Source organism: Rhineura floridana, chromosome 12 (assembly GCF_030035675.1).
Source record: "Rhineura floridana isolate rRhiFlo1 chromosome 12, rRhiFlo1.hap2, whole genome shotgun sequence".
Taxonomy (NCBI): Eukaryota; Metazoa; Chordata; class Lepidosauria; order Squamata; family Rhineuridae; genus Rhineura; species Rhineura floridana.
The window spans coordinates 22,629,768-22,652,831 of NC_084491.1; the positions used below are offsets into that span (position 1 = coordinate 22,629,768).

At 40.7% G+C, this 23,064-nt stretch overlaps 1 protein-coding gene across 4 annotated transcripts in view; it reads right to left on the reverse strand.

Moving 5' to 3' along the window:
• Positions 1-287: 287 nt before the first annotated feature.
• Positions 288-23,064, reverse strand: part of UNC5D (unc-5 netrin receptor D) — a 550,803-nt gene continuing 528,026 nt past the window's right edge. For all 4 annotated transcript variants that reach the window (XM_061592401.1, XM_061592399.1, XM_061592400.1 and 1 more), the window contains 3 exons: positions 16,409-16,573; positions 11,757-11,935; positions 288-810 (listed from right to left, as the gene is read on the reverse strand). In XM_061592401.1, the coding sequence (XP_061448385.1) occupies positions 606-810; positions 11,757-11,935; positions 16,409-16,573 (549 nt within the window). In that variant the 3' untranslated portion in view covers positions 288-605. The remainder of the gene's footprint in view (positions 811-11,756; positions 11,936-16,408; positions 16,574-23,064) is intronic.

The following is a 23,064-nucleotide window of genomic DNA, read 5'->3' on the forward strand; positions in this document are numbered from 1 at the left end:
TGCCCTCTTTGCACACAGCTTCATCTCCAGTAGTTAAGTAAATACCATCTTTTAGCAATTCATTTTTTCTCTGTTTCCCTTCCACCACGGCAGTTGTAGCACCAGTTCCAGCTTACCTGTGCCCCCTATATGGCCATCTCCTCAATGAGTGCCCATGCTGCTTGGCTTTAGTTAAAAACTTAACAAGAAAGTCACAAAACAAATAGAGAAGAACCAAGCGAACCATCCAAAACACAGAAATGTCTAAGTTTTAGAAAAAATCAGGCATCTTTTAAAGATTCCATCATTTTAATGTTTTCCTCTCTTGACTGTGGTAGCCAGACTATCGTGCTTATTTTCTCTACTCAAGCATCAATTTAACCTTTGTTGTGATATAATTTTTAATCTTTGTCGGGAGATAGTCGTTTCCCGGCTTACAGTAGCCATTGTGCAAAGGGGCCCGTATCTTCCTTGTGGCTTGCCAGCTTTCTTCTGTTCCTCCAAATGCAAACTGGTTTGATGGTGCGAGGGAGTGAGCAAGTAAATTATGGGAGGGGTATGTGATTGTAGTGCATGGTTTCCTCCCTCTAACAGGAATTCCATCCATTACAAGGTTCAAGTGACGACTAAAGTCCATTTTGTCTGCTGTAGCTGAAGTTTGACTCCTCAATTTGAGTTTCTGTTAGGTTAGAGTTTTTGGGCTGTGTCCTTCCTATCTCTTCCAATGCACAGGCTAGAGAGTCTAAGTCGCCATCGTGCTGATGCCTGGCTTCCCACAAGTCCAAAATAACAGCAGATGGGCTGCGCTGAGTAGCAAAGTAAGTCAGATTCCTGAAAAAGGAGATAGGCAAAACAAAAAAACAAAAGAGTTAGGGTTCAGGTTGGTGACTGCCCCCCCCATAGATACTTGGTAGGACTGTTTGTGAAATTTAGGTAGTCTCTGAGGCATGTGGGGAAGGATTAATGCACTTAATTGACAGGGCTGTGCATGCCCTCCCTCGGAACCAGACCAATCTGGGGCAAATCAATCCAGGGGCAGCCCTAATGTTTAGGTTTTAAACCCTGTTAAACATGCAGTCAGCAGAGGGGAGGGGGAAGAAGGAGACTGCATCTCCCTCCCCCCCAAAAATGCATATTTAATTACAGTTGGGAAGGGGGAAAGGAAAATACATTTTGTTTCCTCCCCCAATTGCACTGCAGAGAGCAGGATTGAACCTTCAACTCACCAGCTGGTGAGTGGAGAGTTCCATCCTGCTGGGTGCTGCTTTGCCATGTGGACAAAGCAGACCCCTGAAGCCAACAGGATTGAACCCTCCCACTTACCAGTGTAGGCAGGGCTGTTCGAAACACCTTTTGCAGGTGTAGGCTGCCTCTCTTTCTCCCCACGCCCCCCCTCACTGTCCAACTGCTCAGTGTTTTGACAGCCCCAGGTTGCTCCAGGTGAGCTGACCTGACCTGAGGCAATCTGGGACTGTCTCAACCTGATCCAGCCGAAGCCTGGATTCACCCAAATTGACCCAATTTTGTTCAGGATCCAGGCATCGGCTGGATCTGGTTCACAACCCAACTAATTACTTTTAGGCTGCACATCCCATGAAAATACGCTTATTCGAAATCATATGCTGATAATCACAATAGCATACTGGTAAAATGAAGTGGTGGTATATTATGGGAAAGCAACATTTTGGCTAACAGGTAGCAACATGTTGACTTCTTAGAGAGCTGGATAAACAAGGCTATATGTATGAACAAGGGTACCTGCATCCCGTGTAAATAGCAAGGGCTTCTAAAATGACATCCATCATTTAGTAACAGATCACCATGGCATAAACAAATTTTGTGAATTTGTATGCAAGGTTTGGAGTGCTTTGGCATAGACTTGATTTTTAGTTGCCTTTCTTCATAAGCCACTTTTGATTTTGCTAAAATGTGCACACACGATTGATGGGAATTTTCAGGGCATTTATTTGCAAGAGACCCGGTGGAACAAACTGGCTTCTGAATGCACATTATTTTCAGACTCTGCTATTAAGAGACTGTGCCTTCTGACAAATTGACTTGTGTTATTCCCTCTGGGAATAATCATCCAAGTAAAACTATCAAACAAACATGCATATGCATAGTCATATTTACATATAGCTTATTATACAGAATACATCCATGTAGGGTTTGCTGGAGTTAAATCTTTATGAAACTACAACAGCAAAAAAACCTCCCGAATGGAGTTAAGGGAGAGGTCATACGTATGTAGGTTGACTGTTTGATGTCACACTATGCAAAACACTGATCACAGTAGATCATTTTCGTATACTCTTGCATTATCTCAAATACATTACATTTCAATGGATATGTTTACTTGTGACTTGTCACCACTGAATAGTGAATGAATGAATGAATGGTTTTATTACAGTCACAGACCAGATATTAAAATGAAAACAGCAAGAAAGATTAAAACATTTAAAAAGTAATGCTACCGAAATTCCTATAGTGAGATGTCTAGGTGTACGATCAGTGAGATGTCTAGGTGTTCATGCGTGAATCAGCCCTATGTCTGGAAGTGTCATTTCAATGCTGCTGATCTCATAGTGCAGATTTGTGAGATTCTTTGATCCTTATGGTTTCTAGCAGAACATACAGGAACCCAAAATCATTAAGGGTTGTGCAACCCATACAGGTGGATTTCTGAATGGAGATCCAGGATATTGGGAGACAGACGGCACTGACTTGCCATTAGAAAATTCACCACCTCTAAAATCATCTGGAAGCTGACCGCGGGGACAACCTCAACAATGGAATACCAAACCTTCAATTAGGCTGTAAAGACAGATAACCATTGCTCAGACTGGGCATATCCTTCAGCTGGATCTACTTACCTATGTGTTGTAGGAAGAAAGAGCAGGCTATCTCTCCCGGCCTACTCAGTACACCTATCTTGCCTTCAACACAAATGGAACCTGGTTAGCCTTACTACAGCTTGATGATTATCCGATTCAGGTAACACAGAGGTGGGCTTTTTCACTTGTGGCATCGGTGTTGTGCTATGCACTCACTGCTAAAAGAAGGGACACTCCATCTGTACTGACCTTCCACTAACTTTTGAAGACACACCTCTTTACACAGGCATTCCCTTGATCACTTGACTTGACTCTCCTATTTTGATTGCTGTTGTGTTTTAATGGGATTGTTTTATTTCATGTTTAACCATGGCCAAATTATATCTACAGTTGGATATCCAAAGACAACAGATGTGGTAGAACTAGGTGGGTGCAGGGGAAAGGCACACTCTCCTTACCATGTGTGGGAGAGTGGAATGAAGGCCCAATCTGCACTATACATTAAAAGCAGTATCATGCCACTTTAAACCGTCCAGGCTTACCTCGAGAATCCTGGGAAATGTAATTTGTTAAGGGTGCTGAGAACTGTTAGGAGACCCCTATTCCCCTCACAGAGCTACAATTCTAAGAGGGGTTCATAGAATCATAAAATCATAGAATAGTAGAGTTGGAAGGGGCCTATAAGGCCCTCAAGTCCAACCCCCTGCTCAATGCAGGAACCCAAATCAAAGCATTCCCAACAGATGGCTGTCCAGCTGCCTCTTGAACGCCTCCAGTGTTGGAGAGCCCACTACCTCTCTAGGTAATTGGTTCCATTGTTTTATGGCTCTAAAAGTTAGGAAGTTTTTCCTGATGTTCAGTTGAAATCTGGCTTCCTGCAACTTGAGCCCATTATTCCGTGTCCTGCACTCTGGGATGACCGAGATCTCGGCCCTCCTCTGTGTGACAACTTTTCATGTACTTGAAGAGTGCTATCATATATCCACTCGGTCTTCTCTTCTCCAGGCTAAACATGCCCAGTTCTTTCAGTCTCCCCTCATAGGGCTTGGTTTCTAGTCCCCTGTTCATCCTTGTTGCCCTCCTCTGAACCTGTTCCAGTTTGTCTGCATCCTTCTTGAAGTGCAGAGACCAGAACTGGATGCAGTATTCAACCAATCCCTCTTCCCAGGGAACGCTGGGAACTGTAGCTCAGTAAGGAGAATAAGGGTCTCCTAACAACTCTCAGGACCCTTAACAAATGACATTTCCCAGAATTCTTTGGGGGTTTAAATACGGTTTAAAGTGGCATGATACTGCTTTATATGTATAAGTGTAGATGGGGCCCGAGTATTGTCTAATGCAAGCTCTGTGTTTTATTATTTGTTGAAATTCATTCAATCCTGAGATTGAAGGGGACGGGGCTTTGCTAACTGCAAGAAGCAGCACAAAGTAGAAAAGATGGATTAATATGCTAATTGGAAAATACGTCCCTACTTTTCATTGCCTATGGACATGGGAAGTAGCCTTCTTTCTCAGTTACAACACAGAAACTTGGATGCTACAGATAAAGTTAGTTTAGCAGCTAAAGCCAAGAGGCCCAGAACCTTTTGTGAAAAGTCATCAAACCTTTACCACATAATTCCTGGCAAAATGTCATAGCTAAGCTTCCTGACGGAGGTATTGAGCTGAAATTAGTAAATATTGCTCAGACTACAGATCCAGAACTAGAGACCATCCTCCTCCACAACTCTCTAGCCTTCAACCAGTGTTTGTCTTGACCCATGAGGGCTACAAGTATGTAGAGAGGAAAGGGTATGCACGCAAGTTTACTGGCTTCCCTCAGACTTTTGTGTATTGAGCGTGAAGGTTGGAAGAGGGTTTCTGTCAGAGAATAAGGAAATGTTGTCCATTTTGGTTTCTGTCCATTTCAGCCTAGCAGTAAAAATTCCCATGCTTGTAGGTATATAATCTATACGGCTCATCATTCTGTTCAAAACAGCTGACAGATAGGAAAATAAAAATCATGGGGATAGCTCTGCCCTTGCTGTGTTCATCAACAAAGTATGTCTTATGCTCTGCTTCCTATGCTTACCTTTCTAGTGTCTTTCTGAAAATACCTAACTGGACAAAACAGAAAAGAAATTATCTGGGCACTGGTGATGGGGAAATAACACTGCCTAAAATGTAGTCCTTATTAAAAAGGAAATGGAACATGGTCTTGGCATCACTGAGACTTGGACTCCAGATTACAAAATATGAAATGGAAACATTGATTACTTTTACTCCAGTATTTTTGTTCCTCTTCAAGTATGACAATAGCTATGGACCCCAAGGAAAGAAATGTACAAAGCAAGAACCATCAGCTTTTTTTTATCATGAAGAACTTAAAAGGGCAACTATGCATGGGCAACTATGTGTGTACATACACGTACATTGGGGTGGCCAACTTGTATCCCTCTAGATGTTGCTGTACTCTAACTAAGAATGGGGGGGAAATTAATGTGGTTTGCATTGTAATGTGAGCCCACCTAATTTGCACTTCCTGAAATACAGAGCAATCCAATTCACGGGAAGCCGGTGCAAGTGGTGCTGGTGCAAGAGAACCCAGCATAAAGTTTTGCCACATCCAATTGCCATTCAGGAGCCTTTGGGATGGCTGAACCCCAGCTCAGCTGGGAGCTGCACACAGTGACCAGAAAGTAAAACTCTGTTCTCCCTAATACCCCTACCCGGGAGTAAGCCCTCTCCATTGACTTCTATTGTATTTATTTTCTTAGACTAACCTTTTCCCCAGCATAACTTTTGCCTGAATTGGGACCTGCAGGAGTGCTCTGAACATGAGTTGGATGCAGCCTAAGTCTCCTCATCTTGACCCCTCCTCTGACACACCTCTGGAATGCTCTTTTTTCAGGACTTAAGCTGTTTTACAGCTTCACTTATGCCAGTCCTGGCTGATTTGGCTGAGCTGGGCTGGGCCGGCTGAGCCCAGCCATGATGAAGAACTTATGCCAACATAGCATAGCAGAGCTGGGACCTAGCAGGCTCACCTGGAGATCAAAGTGTGTTTTAATAGCATTTTCATCATTATTTGTATTTTGGATGTTGTTTGGTTCTTTTATTGTTTGTTTGTTTGTTTGTTTTGTTTTCTTGATTTATTGTATTTATTTTATTTATACATTGCTTGTTTTTTTATCTTTTTGTACACTGCCCAGAGAGCCTTCAGGCTTAGGGCGGTATATAAATTAAATTAAATAAAAATAAAATATAAAAATCAGCCACATCCAACTCCCCTCAGCCTGGCATAAAAGTGAGTTGGATTGTGCCGTTAGTAAGCAAGCCAAAGCACAACTATCCTTTAAAATTCACACTTCTCTGATTTTTGTGATGCATTTCTCCAACCAAAAAGTGTATACAAAAATGCATATATTAATGAAGAATAATACACAAAACTACATTATGTTATGGAAAAAGTGTTTGCAAAAATGTATATATTGCACAAAATGCCATACAAAAATGTATACATTTGGCTACCTATTAGGTACTGGGCTAAGTTCAAGGTGCTGGTTTTGGTGTACGAAACCCTGCACAGCTTGGGACCAGGATACCTGAAAGACTGTCTTACCCTTATATACCCAGTCGATCACTGCACTCTGCAGGTGAGGGCTTCCTGCAGATATCATCTTATCATGAGGTCCATTCTGCACAACATAGGATTTGGACCTTTAGTGTAGTGGCACCTACCTTTGGAATTCCTTCCCGTTAAATATTAGACAGGTGCCATCTCCGTTATCTTTTTGGCACCTATTTAAGACCTTCCTCTTTCAACAAGCCTTTTAAGTAGAGACCTGATCCCAGTCTGCATCTGTGTTGGAATTGCCTTTTAATACTTGTTAAAGCTTTTTTTAAAAAAATTAACACTTTTAAAAAAGATGTTCTTAATGATGTTTTGTTTTAATGTATTTTAAAGTCTGTTTTTATGATGTTTTAGAACGTTTTAGCACTTTTGTTTGCTGCCCTGGGCTCCTACTGGGAGGAAGGGCAGGATGTAAAACTAATAAATAAATAATAAATATATATTTATTATATTAGCATGAAAATGCAGATAAAGTTTTGTGCAGACTTTTAAACAACAATTCACAAATTGATGCAAAAACAAGGTGAACTGCACTTAAGGCTGGGAAAATTTGAAAATGAAACCGACAAATTCATTAACTCTCTTTCTCTCTCTGGTACCTCTCCCTAACATCAATCAGCTCCAGACTGCATGGCCGATGGTCAGAACTGGTGGGAGTTGGAGTTCAACATCTGGAGAGCCACAGGTTAGCCATTGTTGATGTACACATATGATGGGAAGGAATTATCTACAGTGCTATGAGATGGAAGACATGAAGATCCCAGGGAGTCTGCTGATTTCTAGTGCTAACTCGTTTACAATCATGGCAGACAATGTTAATATACTGCTCACATGTGTATTCTCTCTGCCAGTAATGCAACCACATAGTCCCGTCCCTGTCTTTTCATTAAAAATAGATCACTTAACAACATCTCTAATATGGAAACAAGGAACTCAATGACAACAAACCCCAAGAAAAAAAACAGCCAGCCAGCTGAGCCACCTGCATTCACTTGTTCCAAAAAACATATCTTGGTTTGAAAGCCATGCAAAACAGACTGTGGGCTGGAGAGCCATTCCAAACATCCAGAAAAGCATCCAGCTCTAATTTGCCTCTGGTGTCTTGTTCCTTACTTCCATGGGCAATTAGTGTAGCCAATAGCAAACACACATGTTGCAGTTCCAGAAGGTACAACTTGTTCAAAACAAGTCTAACAAATGCCCAGATTAGGAGCTTGGAAAGATATCCACTGTTTTAAAAGGTACATTATTTGGCTTGTTTGTTTTTAAAAGAAAGAAAGAAAGAAAGAAAGAAAGAAAGAAAGAAAGAAAGAAAGAAAGAAAGAAAGAAAGAAAGAAAGAAAGAAAGAAAGAAAGAAAGAAAGAAAGAAAGAACAAGCATTCAGTTTCTTCAGTGAATCAATCATTTTAAGCTTCAGATTCAGATCAAGAACAGTTCTGTACCTGCTTGTTTTCCAACTCTGTCTCTGGTGATTAAAAGAGAAAAAAAAGGCAATGTTTTTGAAATTTTGCCTTCAGGAAAGACATCACTCCCTATAACAGCAAATTGAGGTTGTGAGTGCTGACACAAATAGAGACAAAATGGGGCCAATGAGAAAGAGGTTGGGGTATCAGCATGCCTGGGGGAACTACAACATTTCTAAACAACAGATACAATAACAGCAGCAAAAACTAGCAGTGCAATCCAAACCCAAGATCCACCAGGATGAGTGGAGTTTGGAACACGTGGCTCTTGCTGGCATAAGTTCTTCATCCTTGTTCAGACAGGGATATGCTGGCTAGGGATGGGTGAGAATTTCATTAAAATTAAACTTGGTGGACTTCCCAATGGTCTGCAGGTTCACTACCTTTGCAGACCAATCCTGAATGCTGGTGAGTTTTTCCCAACTTTACCCAACACCAGATTTTTTTAAAAAACACACAGGGAACTTTGCTTTGCTAACTTGAAACTGATAAGCCTGTGCCTTTGCTTTACTAATGAGAAATTGACCAGCCTTTGTGTTTACTTTGCTAAAGTTAGACTGACAAGCCTGTGTCTGCTTTGCAAGCCATGTCTTTGATTTGCTCAGCCTGCTCTTTGGTTTGCTCGGCATGCCTGTTTGCTTAAGTTAAACTGACAAGCTTGTGCCGTTGTTTTGCTACGGTGAAACTGACTGGATTGTGTTTGTTCTACTATACTTAACTGACAAGCCTCTATGTTTGCTTTGCTAAGGTGAAACTGAGCAGACAGTGTAGCTGCTTTGCTATGGGCAAGCCTGTGTCTCTGCTTTGCTAAGGTGAAACTGAGCAGCATGTGTCTTTGCTTTGCATTAAAGTGATCTCTTGCTTTCTCCCAGGATAGGAAAACATTAATAACAATATTGTTATTTTTCAGGAGGGGAAAAACCCAGAACAGTAAAAGCAAGGATAGCAGAAAAACAACTAACCCCAAACCAAACTGCCTGACAGTTCAATGGAATGCAACCAGACACTGACAAGAGGATCCCATCCCTAATACCAGCTTAACTCCCTCAACCCAGCTGTGCTGGGCCTATGGTGGCTCAGCTGGTAAAACAAGCTGTGAAGGGGATGGGGCAAGGAGAGACTTACACCTATTCAAAACCCTGTTCAGCTTAGTCATGTGATCTAGGGCCCAATATTCAAATCTCAGGCCCACACTCACCTGCCTGCTCAGCCAGTTGTAAGCCCTCCCAGAGATTCCATGAGAGTAATTTATGCCAGCCTAAGTCACACCAGCTTCCTATAGCTAGGATAATCCCCCAATAAGAACTGAGCATGCTCAGTAACCAAGATCTCTGAACAACAGCCCTCTTGCTAGGAGATGAGGATGTGCTCTGACATTTTGTTGCATGTCCCACTTGTCATCACTAATTCAGATAATCTACTCTTTTCTGAAATGGTCTCTATGGTATTCCGCTGTTCCTTTATGCTCCTAGTCATATTTATTGTAACATTTCACTGTTGTAGATTCAACTAACTGCAGCTCTTAGAAGGGAATATGGGTCTCCTAACAACTCTCAGCACCCTTAACAAGCTATAGTTCCTAGGTATCTTGCGCGGAAGCCATGACTATTTAAAGTGGTATGATACTGCTTTATATATATAGTATAGATGGAACCTTAGTAACATCTATTAATGTCAGTGAGTCTACTCTGAGTAGGACTAGCATTGAATAGCATCCCATGGAGTCCCTAGATGTTACTGGGGATGCAACATCCAGTATAGTCATATGGACAATGTTGTTGTCCAGCAACATCTGGGACCAAAGATTGGGGAGTGCTAATTTGCACTGTATGGCAGATCTCCAGGGTCTCTGGCAGCAGTCTGTGCCAGGTCTGCCTGTAGATGTCAAAGATTGAACTTGGGACCTTTTGTATATGAGTGTGTGCTCCACCACTGAGCTATGGCCCTTCCACAAATCATATTAATTTCTCACTTTAAGAAACCTTAACCAATTTTAGAAAAGTAAAAAGGAACATAATCAGGGGGCACAGAAAGTTATATCCTAGGAACTCCTTCATTACTCTTATAACTCATTCCAATATTGCTTTCCACTATGTTTGTTTTACTTAATGACAGCATTTACTACATCCATTTTCAGTGGTTTACAATATAAATAGGCAAAACCCATTGCGGTTTGAGAATGTACCTATAACTAACAGATTTTCTATCAAACTTTAAAAAGCAGGGAAATTGGGCAGCTATCGTGAATGCACCAGGGGAGCAGGAGACCTGACCTCCTCTCTGAGATATTGTACTGTCCTACAAATTTGTAAAAATCCAGATACAATTTGGGTTGGTCTTTCACAGTCCAATCCACTTCCTGTGTAGCTTGGAAGAATTTGGTAACATGTGCCTCTGAGCATATGGTGAAGCTTATGGGAAGCAGCAGAATGGCATGGGGGTATTTTCAAATGGCAGAATGTGAAAAATCCATGCTGGATGTAGGATATAGCCACTATATACAATATAGACTTTCTCTAGCTACAACCACCAGAACCTTAAGAGCTAATCACATATAAAAAACCATTCTTGTGTTATACTCTTAAATGTAATGAACCAACACTTATTTTGTGAATAACAAAATACACAGATAACCATATACAATGTACTATATTGAATAGAGTACTGGCGAAAGTCTCTTTCATCTACACACAGTCTTTTTCAAGTCAATGTGTAATTAACTTCTACTTCCTTGGGAGAAATATTCTTTGCTGCTGAACTCCAATTAAGTTGCTGTAGCTGGGGTGAAAAATTTCCCACTAGTTTACAATATAAAGACTTAAGCTCATAAAAATATAATCAATTAAAGCTGATTATTTTTTAAAAAGAACCCAAAACAATAAGCAGGACTGTTTTCAACTTAAAACAACCATTTTGTCATGTAGCAGTCTCAATCTTCCTGAACGAGTGTTTATCTGCTTCTCAAAGGAAGCTAATGATGGGGCTAAGCACACTCCTTGGAGGTGGAAATTGCTAAAAAAAAAATGAAGCCTCTGGTAGATATTAAACCTCGGTTATATCCAATGTAGCACTAAGTTAAAGTCACTTAGTGGCATACCTGTTCCACTGGCAAAATATTTTGTGCCACGGGAACACTCCTGTGCAAAAAATGCATAAGCAGGTTGCCATTAATTTTGATAATCAATTGCACAATTTGTTTCATGGGCTTCTGCTAGCCCAGCTGTTGCATTGGATTCCTCTGTTGCTCAGGGTTAAAAGTCACCTGTCTGCTAGTGCAAGAGAATGTTGCATACAGCCCCTATATCCACAAAATATAGTGCCCTGAGATCTCCCGCAGATCTCAAACCACAGAGTGTTTCATAAGAGGGAAGACATTAACAATAAATACCTTTGACTATTTTATTTTTTCTTATATTTATATCCTGCCTTTCTTCCAGAGCTTGGAAAAGTTACTTTTTTGAACCACAACTCCCATCAGCCCAATCCAGTGGCCATGCTGGCTGGAGCTGATGGGAGCTGTAGTTCAAAAAAGTAACTTTTCCAAGCTCTGCTTTCTTTTACACACATGGAAGTGTACACGTGAGCATCTCAATCAGACCTAGATTTGTTTAACTACAGCAAGTTGCTGGTTACCTTCAGGCTATACCTGGGGACATTGTCCTACTGAATAATTTAAAATGCTGCAGCTTTCAAGATATTGAAAGATGTCTGAATTAATGATTGAATTGTAACTATAACAATGACAACTGAAACTTTACAAAAGACGGGATGGGGGAATGCCATGGCACATTACTACAACTGCAAATGTTAGCTATGCCATGGCACATTACTACAACTGCAAATCTTTCATAGTTGCCTCAGATTACCTGTTGATGCTGTTTTTCTGTGCTAACATCTGCCAGTCTTTGCCTTTGGCGCTGGGTGTGTCAAAAGTCGCACATATCCTCTGCCTGATGGAGTATGGTATCTTGAAGGCTTGCGGGCCCATCTGAGCAGGAAAGCTACTGTCATCATGTGCAAAGAAAGTGATTGTTTCCCTTTCATTCTACGCACAAAAACAAAGCCATTAATTGGTTAAAAGCCGAGTTGAGATCTCTCTGAGCTAGCTTGTTTAATTCACTGAAAATGATTGTGTGTCCAAATTCCTGCTTCATCCTGTTAAACAATAGTTACAGCTGTTGAAGAAAAATCATAGTCATTAAATTTGTTATACTGGGCTCTGGGCAGAGCCACGGCAGTGCTGAAAAAACTGGAATTAATTATATTCACTACATCCAAGTGGAAAAGCCAACAAAATTGCAGGAGGTCATATGGATGATTTTCAGGGATAGCTGACCTTGCCAACAACAGCACTTTCAACAAACCCAGGAGCTGCCTTTTAAAAATAATAATTGAGATATCCCCTTAGAATGATCCTGTATGATAACATCAGGCTGTCCTGTGAGGATGTCTTGGGGGGGTGTCATACAGCCTGTGGCAGGAAGCACAATTAATTGGGGTATGAAAAAGGGCCAGCTTGATGGCCACATCCAGATGATGGAACACATTACCCCATGATGTTTTCTTTGCCCCTTCCTTTCCCATTCATTTCCACCAATTGGTGAAAACCATCCTCTTCTGGCAAGTTTTTGCCTTACGGGGCAGATAATGGGTTGTATTCAAATACGTCCTATTCAGAGTAGACCCACTGAAATAAAATAACCCAAGTTATTTAACCATCTTCATTAACATCAATGGATCTACCTTGGCAATCCATCCCCCTTAAAAGGTGGGGTGGGAGAGGCACTGAATGCAGAAATAAACCAGAGCAGGGGGAAATTCTCAATTTAGTAAAAATATTTGATTGTTGCTCAACAATAAATATTATTGCTCCCCACAAAAGTGTATCTGGCATCTTCATTATGTACTTTTCACAGTATGTTGAAGACAACAATGGGCACCTGGGGTATATATTTTGGGATGCACCCTATTCTCTGACTGTTTTAAATTGGTTTTAATGGGTTTTAATAATAATCCAGACTAAATCCTGGTAGAACAGAGACTCTGTGGGTGAGAGGTTCCCAGATTTGGGAACATTTTATTTATTTATTTATTTATTTATTAAATTTATATCCCGCCCTTCATCCCAAAAGGAACATGGGAGTTCACTGGTTCTGGATGGTATTTCGGTTCCTCTGAAAGAACATGTATGTACTTGGTGGGGTGCTCTTGGTTCCATTTGTGTCACTAGAGACTCAAGCAACCTCTGTGGCAAGGAGCACCTATTATCAGCAAATGTTGGTACACCAAGTACTCCTGGACAGGGATAGCTTGGCCACTGTGAAAATGGATGTTTCCTGCTGTTGCCCCTGTACTATGGTATGCCCCTTCTTCTGCCATGTAATGCAGTTGATGATCATGATAATGGTACTCTGCAAAAATATAGTACCTTTATTGAGTTGCTTCCTTTATTGAGTTGCATTTGGCAAAACGAGGAATGACAGGTTATTTTTATTTTATCACATTTAAGGGAAACTCTGGATTACTTTTCAAAAGAAAAAGTATGGGTTGGCAATTTTGACAAGTTGTCATGTTGTCAGTGTGAAAAAAACATCTGGGCATAAGCAGCACCAACTCTGTTATAAATATCTGTCTGGAAGCACCCTTCTTCTAGTACAACAGGATCTGCCTCCTGCCTGGGACTTCTGTGTGGTTATGCGATATGAATATTTCATGGAAATGGTACTGCAAGCCTTTTCATATAACATTTATGGCACATCTCAAGAGACATCCACACAAAGTAACTGGAGAGCTGTAGTTTTCTACATTTTCTGATTGTTTTTAATTAAACATGCAGCAGATTTGGTGCTCTGCACTTTGAAGATAAGTGGCTGCTACTTGGCTTGTGAAAACAGGAAGCAATGATAAGCTGAAACAGTGATCATGGTGGTTTTTTAAAAGTTGTTGAATTAACCTTTGAATGCGTGAAGAGGCAAGAGAGAAAGCATGGAGTGAGCTCTGCTCCCTCTATGAAACTGTATGCACTGACCACAGTCTCCAGCCAACATATGATCAGTGTTAGTATGAAGGAGGCTACCTTCTCAAACATGGGCACAAGATCCCTGATTGACTAGGATCTCTGCCCTAAGTTCTATGCACTTTGTTACTTTTTCTTCCTTTTGGTATAGTTTGGTATAGATATTAGCTGTTGGTTACATTATTGTTAATATCTGATCATACCGGAAACATATCTGATTTTGGTTTATATAGTTTAACCAATTGCTAGTAATGGATAAGTTTAAACAATTAATGGTCTATTTTATAATGAATTTAAAATGTCATAATGTCCACACTTTATCAAAATGAATTATTTATTTGGATGGTTATATACTATCTGTTGAAATAAATTAGCATTTAGACTGTTATTGTAACAATGTATTTTTATATTTTTCTCTGTCGTGCTCTGAGCTGCTTTGGGTACATTTATGAGGGAAAAATGGTGTGCCAATTGAAATAAATAAATAAATATGTTAGAAACTCTGCACATGAGTAAGGTACCCCTCCCTAAATAGGGATGTCACAGAATTCCGACAAAAACAGAAACAGGAGTAGAAATGGATGATGTTCACTTATTCATGATGTTCACTTATTCAACCAAAATCAGTCCCGCAAATATGATAGGCATTTGCTATTGCTGTCCATTTCAGTCTGCAAATGATACAAAATTGATTATGCGCCACCCCCCAATTTGCATTTGTATTGAAATGAATGGGATGAAATACAGTAATGACACTAATGACATTTACATAATTAATTATGTACATCAAGTAAGTAATGTAATTTTGCCACTATGGACAGCGAGACTAAAAATGTAGGTTTTGGCAGAAGATGAAATGCAGCGGAATGGAAACATTTCTCATGTCATGTATACAGGATGGAATACTAATACAAATCATGCATTGTTTGGAGAATGTGCCTGGTCCATGCTCACTTCTTTTCTGCTTTCAAAATGAATGCTGGAAGAGGGTTAAGATGGAATTAAGGATTAAATGAACAAACAAACAGGCACAATGATTCAACTTACTGTTGACTGCTCAACCTGAATACCTGAAGAAGGTTCTTATATTCCTCCTAATGTTGCTGAACTATAACCCCCATTCACCTTATCCATTGGCCAGGCTTGCTGAGGCTGATGGGAGTTGTAGTTAAGCAACATCTGGAGTGGTCCATGAGCTTCATTCAGGTGGTCCGTGGCATTAGATATTCATATGGATTTTTAATTGTATTTTATAGCTTCTTTTATTTCTTATGTTGTATTTTATGGTATTACAATTTGAATTCTATGGAATGCACACTGCAATACCATAAAATACAATATAAGAAATAAAACAGCAATGAAAATGCAATGAAAAAAATCATACAGCAACTTGAAAAGTGCATTAGAATTGTTAAAACAAGCAGAAAAATCATTAACTAGTCCACTAAGACCATTCGAAATGTTCAAGTGGTCCATGGGGAAAAAGGTTTGGGAACTCCTGCTATAGACAGATTTCTGGAGGAAGGGGGTGGACTTGAAAAGAACAGAGTTAAGGTAAGACATACAATTATAAATTAGATAGATTTTTAATTTTCCACAGAATAAGATGAACAGTATAAATAAATATAAGGAAAACAGTTCTTTATCCAACTTATAGGCTACTTAAAATGAAAAATAAGTGCTCCTAAAAACATAACGGTAGGACACATTTCAAAATGTTGTTTTCTTCAGTAGCCAAGAGTTTATAGTCTAAAATAGTAAGTTTTACTTTAATTCTGTTCTTCTCAAATTGAAACTTTTTTTCCTTAGGGGGACAAAACAAGAGCAACCCTTGACCATTATTTAAAGCAGGGAAAAAGAAAACGGTGTATCAAAATCTTGCATCTGTGGCCTAGTGCTGTTCCAGTTCAGACTGCTGACATGATGTGGGGATGCTTGAGGAGTCCAGTCTTTGAAATGATGGCAATCACCTATGTTCCGAGCTTCACATTAGTCGAGGAGATGTGGAGTGGGTCACTTCATATTGGAATTTGCAAATTCCTCAGGCATCCTTACTCATACTAATACAGATGGTCACCAACTTTTATTTTGAGGGGGAGGCAGTGGGCATATTTGGAATTTTGAGGAGGTGCCATGGGCACCAGTCACAAAATGGCTGCCACGGGGGAGCATGTAGGGAGAGGCCGAGTCAGTGCAAACAAGAACTGAGAAGGAAGAGTGAACAGTCTAACATACAACATAGATTTTGTTCTGAGGTGGGATTGAATTAGATCTTTTGTGGGTGCCATAGGAGGTACTGATGGCTCCCGTGGATGCCGAGTTGGCCACCCTCATAAGTGTATTTCCTTTATACTGGCTTCTCTTCAGACCACATGTAATTAGTATTAACAGTGTATCTCAGCTTCCTTTAAGAGCGCAAGTGGACAAAATAAAGCACTGTGTCTGTTTCCTCTGTACAGAAAATGTGTCTAACAGAGAATGGATGGGGAGAGAAAAACTTGCCTCGAGAATAGACGTCTGGATCTGCAGGATTTGTTCATGGCCCTTGACTTGTCTGACACAGATTTTGCATGAGAGCTGTGTGGTGGCAGGGGTGTAGCGCTCCAGTGAAAAGGCACAATGGAGGGGCTGCTGGTTGCTGCGCCACACACGAGAGAAAGGAACTTCCTAGAAAAGAAAGGAAAAGGAGCACAGATTGTCAAGGTAAGAAACAAAAACCACCAGAACATAGGAAGCTGCCTTATAATGAGTCAGGCTAGCCATCTAGCTCAATGACTGGCAATGACTTGCCATGGTTTCAGAGAGTAATCTTTCCCATCCCTCACTTGGTGACACTAGGGATTGAACCTGGGACTTTCTGCATGCAAGGCAGAAACTCTACAGCTGAGCTATGGTCCTTCCCCATTTACAGTCCTTCCTGAAGCTAGAATGGCTTTTAGAATATGCATGAAGGAATACAAATGTAGCTACCCATCCCAGTAGACAAGAGAGCTTAAATTAAGGTATGCTTCAGCAGCATGGAATATTAGGAAAAAGTGACCAAATATTGTTTTTAGTTAGGCAAGTGTTGTTATTATTGCTGCTGCTGCTGCTACTGTTATTATTATTTCTTCTTCTTCTTCTTCTTCTTCTTCTTCTTCTTCTTCTTCTTCTGCTGCTGCTGCTGCTGCTGCTGCTGCTGCTGCTACTACTGCTGCTGCTGCTGCTGCTGCTACTACTGCTACTACTGCTATTACTGCTATTACCAGCCCTTCACTACCAGGTCTCAGGATGGGTTTCAACAGTTTAAAATTCAATATTAAAAAAATAAATAAAACAAATGACAATCACAGAAATAAGGGTGGGTCCTGAAAGCATACAAATACATCTCAGGTGTCAAAGGGCCGGGTAAAGGTCTGTGTCTTCAGGATTCACCACAAACTGTACAGTAAAAGTACCAGATGCATCTCTGTGGGGAGGGAATTCCACACCATTGGTCTGCCACAGAAGATGCCCTCTCCCAGGCCATCATTCCACAAAGTTCTGAGGTTGGCAGAACTACCCCCTCTGCTGATCTTAACACCCAAGAGGGACTGTAGGGAAGGAGGCAGTTTCTTAGATATTTGGGGCCTAAGTCATTTAGGTCTTTAAACACTAGCGCGAGCACCTTCAATTATCACAGGGATGGAAAGATCTGTTCATTTCAGTTCTCTCAGTTTCTCATGTTTCCAATTTAAATTTAGTTCTTCACATTTCTGCAGCAATTTCCATTTTTTTTAAAAAAGGCTTCATTCTCCAGCACTGTAGTGCACATTTCTCCTAATAAACACATTTCTGTATGCGGTTTTGACCAATGTACACATTTTTGCAAGCGGTTTCTCATCATATAATGCATTTTTCTATGATATTTTCACTCACATATTCATTTTTATTCAGTTTGCACCAACAGAAGCATTTTTGTAACCATTGGTTGGTGAACTGCATTGCAAAATTTGAAGAAGTGTGAATTGTGAAGGATGGCTGTGTTTTGGTTCTCGTATTGTTTTGGAGAGTGTGAATTTGATAGATTTGGCTTGAAACACAAACTGAATCAAATTTCTCACCCATCCCTAAATTGTTATATGCCACCCAATAACAAAAGATAAAAATTATAACTATAACATACAAAAATGCAACATGAAAATAAAACTGAATAAAGGAAGGGCTGTAACACTGTGGCAGAGCAGAAGGTCCCAGGTTTGGATTTGATCTCCGACACCTCCAGGTAAGTCTGGGAAAGAGTGGCATGAAGCCCAGGAGACCTGCTGCCAGACAAGCAGTACTGAGCTAGATGGACCAATGATCAGATTTAGGATAAGGCAGCCTCCTCTCCTTAAAAGGCTTTTGACTTTTCCCTTTGTCTTGGATGGGGATGTGTTCCCCATTCTTGCAGAAACAAAGGCAGCCAGGCCTTTTCATATCAACAGGCTTCTCTTTTTATTTATATGATTTTTTTGTTTCTTCAGTGATGATGACGATAATTGTACTTTATTTTTTATTTCTTCCATTTCTATTTCATAGGTGGAGAGATAGCAACAGGCCCAAGATCATCCACTTGATGAGTGGGGATTTGAACCGACTTCTCTATCTCCTCCCTGCTCTCAGGGAGACACTTCTGAATGATTTCCAACCACTCACGCTTAAAACATTTCCCACCCATCGACAGACCAGGAGGGCTCTGTCGATGGCGAGCCTTTGCAGCCATGCTGGGAGAAGTCCTGACGTGGCTTCAAAGCCCCCATGACTGCAGTGTGTCCTTGCCCGATTGGGTAAGATTTAGGTCCCACACTTTTCTCTGCAGATTATTTGTATGCAGCCAAGCGCTTATTTTATTTATTTATTATTTATTTATTTTATTTATTGCACTTGTATACCACCCCATAGCCGAAGCTCTCTGGGCGGTTTACAGCAATCAAAAACATTAAAACAAATATATAATTTAAAACACGTATTTTAAAAACAATTTAAAACACAATTTTAAAATTGATTGGCTTTATTTAAAAAAAAATGTGGCCCTTGATTTACCCACACTTCATCTTGTCTCACCTCTTCATTTCTCGACTATGGCTGCAATTGCAGAGCTTAAATGCCTCCAGTGCTGATTAAGGCTGAGTTAAGTCAGAAACTGGAACCTTCTTAATCTTGGTGTAGCAAGTCTCAGTGGCAGCTAAAACAGTGGCCTCTCTGCACTGTTATATTGGCTTTTAAAGCCAAAGCAGCAAAACAGCATCAGCAGAACTGTGTGGGATGAGTGAAGATTGTATAAGGCACACAGTGAAAAGTTGGATCAACTTTAGCCATAGCAGATCAGGACTCTGTCTATACTGTTTCATAAAATGAACTGAGTACACTTGGGATGCACTGATTTGTCAATTTCAGTCTTTCTCCAGTGTTAATTTTCCAATCCCAGATTCAGTTCTCCACATTTCTGCATCAGTTTGAGTTTTAAAAAAGTCCTTATGAAAATTTGACAGCATTTTAATGCACATTTCTTCCAATACACACAATTTTGCATGCAACTTTGCCTACTTTGCAAGCATTTTTTCTTAATATAATGCATTGTTTTTACATTATTGTCACCAATACAGGCATTGTTATGTACACTTCCCCTAATATACACATTATTTGTTTGGAGAACTGTCACAGCAACATATGGAGAAGTGAGGATTTCAAGGATTGCTATGCTTTGGTTCACTTATTGTTTTAGGATGTGGGAATTACGTAGGTAAAATAAATCACACTAAATTTCTCTCTCATCCCTAAGCTGTGTAACTCACAACTAGCTTGGCCTCAATTCATTCATGCTTCCTATTTTGTAAAAACAAAAACAAACCTCAATGCTTTTGGATATCTAATACTGCAAGTTTTTTGAGGAAAGAGAAGGGGGGAAGAGAGAAAGAGAGAGACAGAGAGATAGCAACAAATGGGGCTTTCTCTGTACCCTCAGTGCCTAGAAGCTGAAACTCCTGTATGGGAAAACACTAGAAGAATTTCATTCCACTTTCAGGTTGCCCTCTGTCCAGAGGCCCATCTCCATGTCCATTTCACCTCTGAATGTTGGGTGTGCTAGTCTCATATATTGTTGGCTCAGCTCCATGCCTCCTTCCCTTAACAGCTGATTTTGGATCGATTGATCAGTCTACAGAACTGTGGTGGTACCCTGTGTATGTGTGTGATGGGAATGTGTTCAGGGAGAATATGCTGCTGTCTCCTTCTAGTAGAAGCTTCTATGCAGGGCCAGCCCTTCTGTTAGAAAGAGTGTATTTGGAGTACTACGGAATGGAACATAGGAAGCCGTTTTATATTGACTCACACCATTGGTCTATATAAGCTCCATACTGTCTACACTGACTGGCAGCAGCTCTCTAGAGTTTCAGACAGAGTTCTCACAGCTCTGCCTGGATAAAATGAGAGCTAAGTATTAATAATTTAATTAATTATTATATTATTATTTTTTACTACAAGGGATGGGGAGAGGCCCCAGTGGGCTTTTCTGCCTCAGGTGCTAAAGTAACTTTACCAGCCACAGCTACTATGAACCTTGACGGGCACCATTTGCTGCTCCATTTCAGGCAGCAGAATGTTTTGGACCAGCCCTGCTTTCATGGCCTGGGGCATCACAAAAGCCATCACCCTACTGAATGTAACCCATGCAAAGAAAAAGCTCCAGTCCTGTCCCCCCGCTCTCCTTTCAGTCGTTATGCTTTATCAGACTGTTTGGTTCACAGCAGCTAATAATATGGAACAAATTGCAACCTCCCAGCCAAATGCTTGCAAACATGAAACTAGTGTATTGAAGTCTATTATCATCACTGGCACAACAATAATAGCAACCATTGCAGCACTTGCAGCAGCCATCTAGCACAGCAATGGACATCTGAATGCAGGCATTTTTCACAAACCTATATAGCAGAAAGTTTTGGGGTTTATGGGGTTCGATGTGAGCTGCACATTTGTGGTGTTTTTGCAAAGAGTATTAGATAGTCAACAAAGAACACTCCTCACTCAACAAAGGAATTGGAAGCTTATACAAACAATGCTAAGTATCTTTTTTTAACACACCACCCAATAAGGGGGATAAAGCAGAGCATATTAGAGGAGCATAAAATCATGCATGGTGTGGAGAAAGCGGACAGGGAGATGTTTTCTCCCTCTTTCATAATACTAGAACTTGGACCATCTGATGAAGCTGAAAGAGAAAGGCCGTAGCTCAGGGGAGGAGCATCTGCTTTGCATGCAGGAAGGTCCCAGGCTTAATCCCTGCAATCTCCAGGTAGGGCTGGGAAAGTCTCTGGTCTGAAATTCTGGAAAGCTGCTGCCAGTCAGTGTAGACAATACTGAGCTAGATGGGCCAATGGTCTGGCTTTGTATAAGGTAGTTTCCTATGTTTCCTAATGTTGGAAGATTCAGGATGAAGGAAGAAAAGTACTTCTTCACCCAGACCAGAACTATTCTAAGGTGAAACAAGGGGGAGGGGGTTGTATTGCCCAAGCCAATTTGCAATGTCAAAAGGCAAGGTACTTTATGGATCTGAAGACAATAACAACACCAATGGAGTGAAAGTTGCAAATTTTATTAACTACTAGGCTAAAGATACAAAAACAGAAAGCAAGGCAGTCAATCGTATGTTCCTCCTGTTACCTGGGAACCCTTAGAAATACAGCTAATGGAACCCTGTAGGACCTGACCAGTATGTAGCATCATGATCTATGCTGAGTTCCCCTTTTCAGTCCCCAGGAACCCCTCAGAATGGTGATGGGCAAGCTCCTGTGAGGTCTGGTGCATTTTATCTTCTGATCTATACTGAACTTCCAAAGTGGCAAGTTTTGCAGGGCATTATATACCCTCAAATACTAATGAACCCCATGTGGGTTATTCCTTACTGTTTGTGATTATGTTTGTACTTTCTCAAGACCAAAACTGCATTGTAATTTGTGGCAAGCAGCCAAGATAGATAACTGACTAGTGACCTTGGTAGCAGGTGGAGAGGCCATGGGTTGGGAAAGTAAAGCACTATTCCCGTGCACTGCTTGGGACATATTAGTCAGAGAATATTTTACAAAATAATAAGTATTATAGGTAGGCATTAACCAGTTACATGCCTTTGGCCCAAAAGGATCCCTAGGCATGCAAGGAACAAGTACCAACAACTAAGCCTCCTCGAAATACAGACCCATCTTCCAGATATGCCAACACAGGAATCAACTGATTCTAATAAGAACAAACAAGCAACATGATACTAAAAAATACAAACAGCAGCAAGATTAAATCAAAAGGAATAAATGAAAAAAATATAAAGATTCAGGAAGAAAGGGTGGTTAGGCACTGGGCTGGCCTTGAAAGGTAAGCAAACAATCAGAACTCTTATAATAATGTCCCAGAATTTACTGGCTTTAAAAAAAGTCTTTTTCCAAGATCCTCCCAAAGTGTTGGAGTATTCCAGTCCTCCCATGAAGTGTATTTGCCCAGTTTTACAATCTGTGTATTTTGGATGCAACTGTGGATCCAGTTCTAATATTGTTTAACATTACTCTGTTATTGCTGAAGGAATAGCTCCTTCTAGCCCTCCTCTCTTAGCCCACTGCTTCCTTCATTCACCACTATGAACAAACATTTATTCTCCACCCCCCCCAAAAAAAAACCTGTTGGGGAATTTCATCTCCCCTTCAAGAATATTGAGGGAAATGGCACCTCCTCCAAATTTTGCCACCCACAATAGAATGTAGAATTTTAGGAAGCCAATTTTATTCATCCCTAAACCATGTGTATTCCCATATGCAAATGCAGCTTGGGCCTGTCTACTGGATCAATTGTGGCACTGGCCTGCCAGTCAATCACTGGTCAAATATTGTCAACTGGCCAGCCATTTATATTACCATAGAAAGACAGGGATGCTCCACAAATAGGTGGCATTATTTCACAATGGTGTCATTTACAGTGGTGGCAGATGGTTCCATGTCAGTGGGGCAGTGGAATCTGCTCTGGGTTTTAGTCTGAACTTCCAAGCAGTTGGTCAGGGTGCTGAACCAATAGTGAGAATAGATTTCAGCACTTGGACAGCTGAAAGGCCAACTGAAACCTGGAGCAGAGTCCACTTTCAGAACCTTGGCCAGCTCCTTGAAAGTTCAGATTAAAACCTC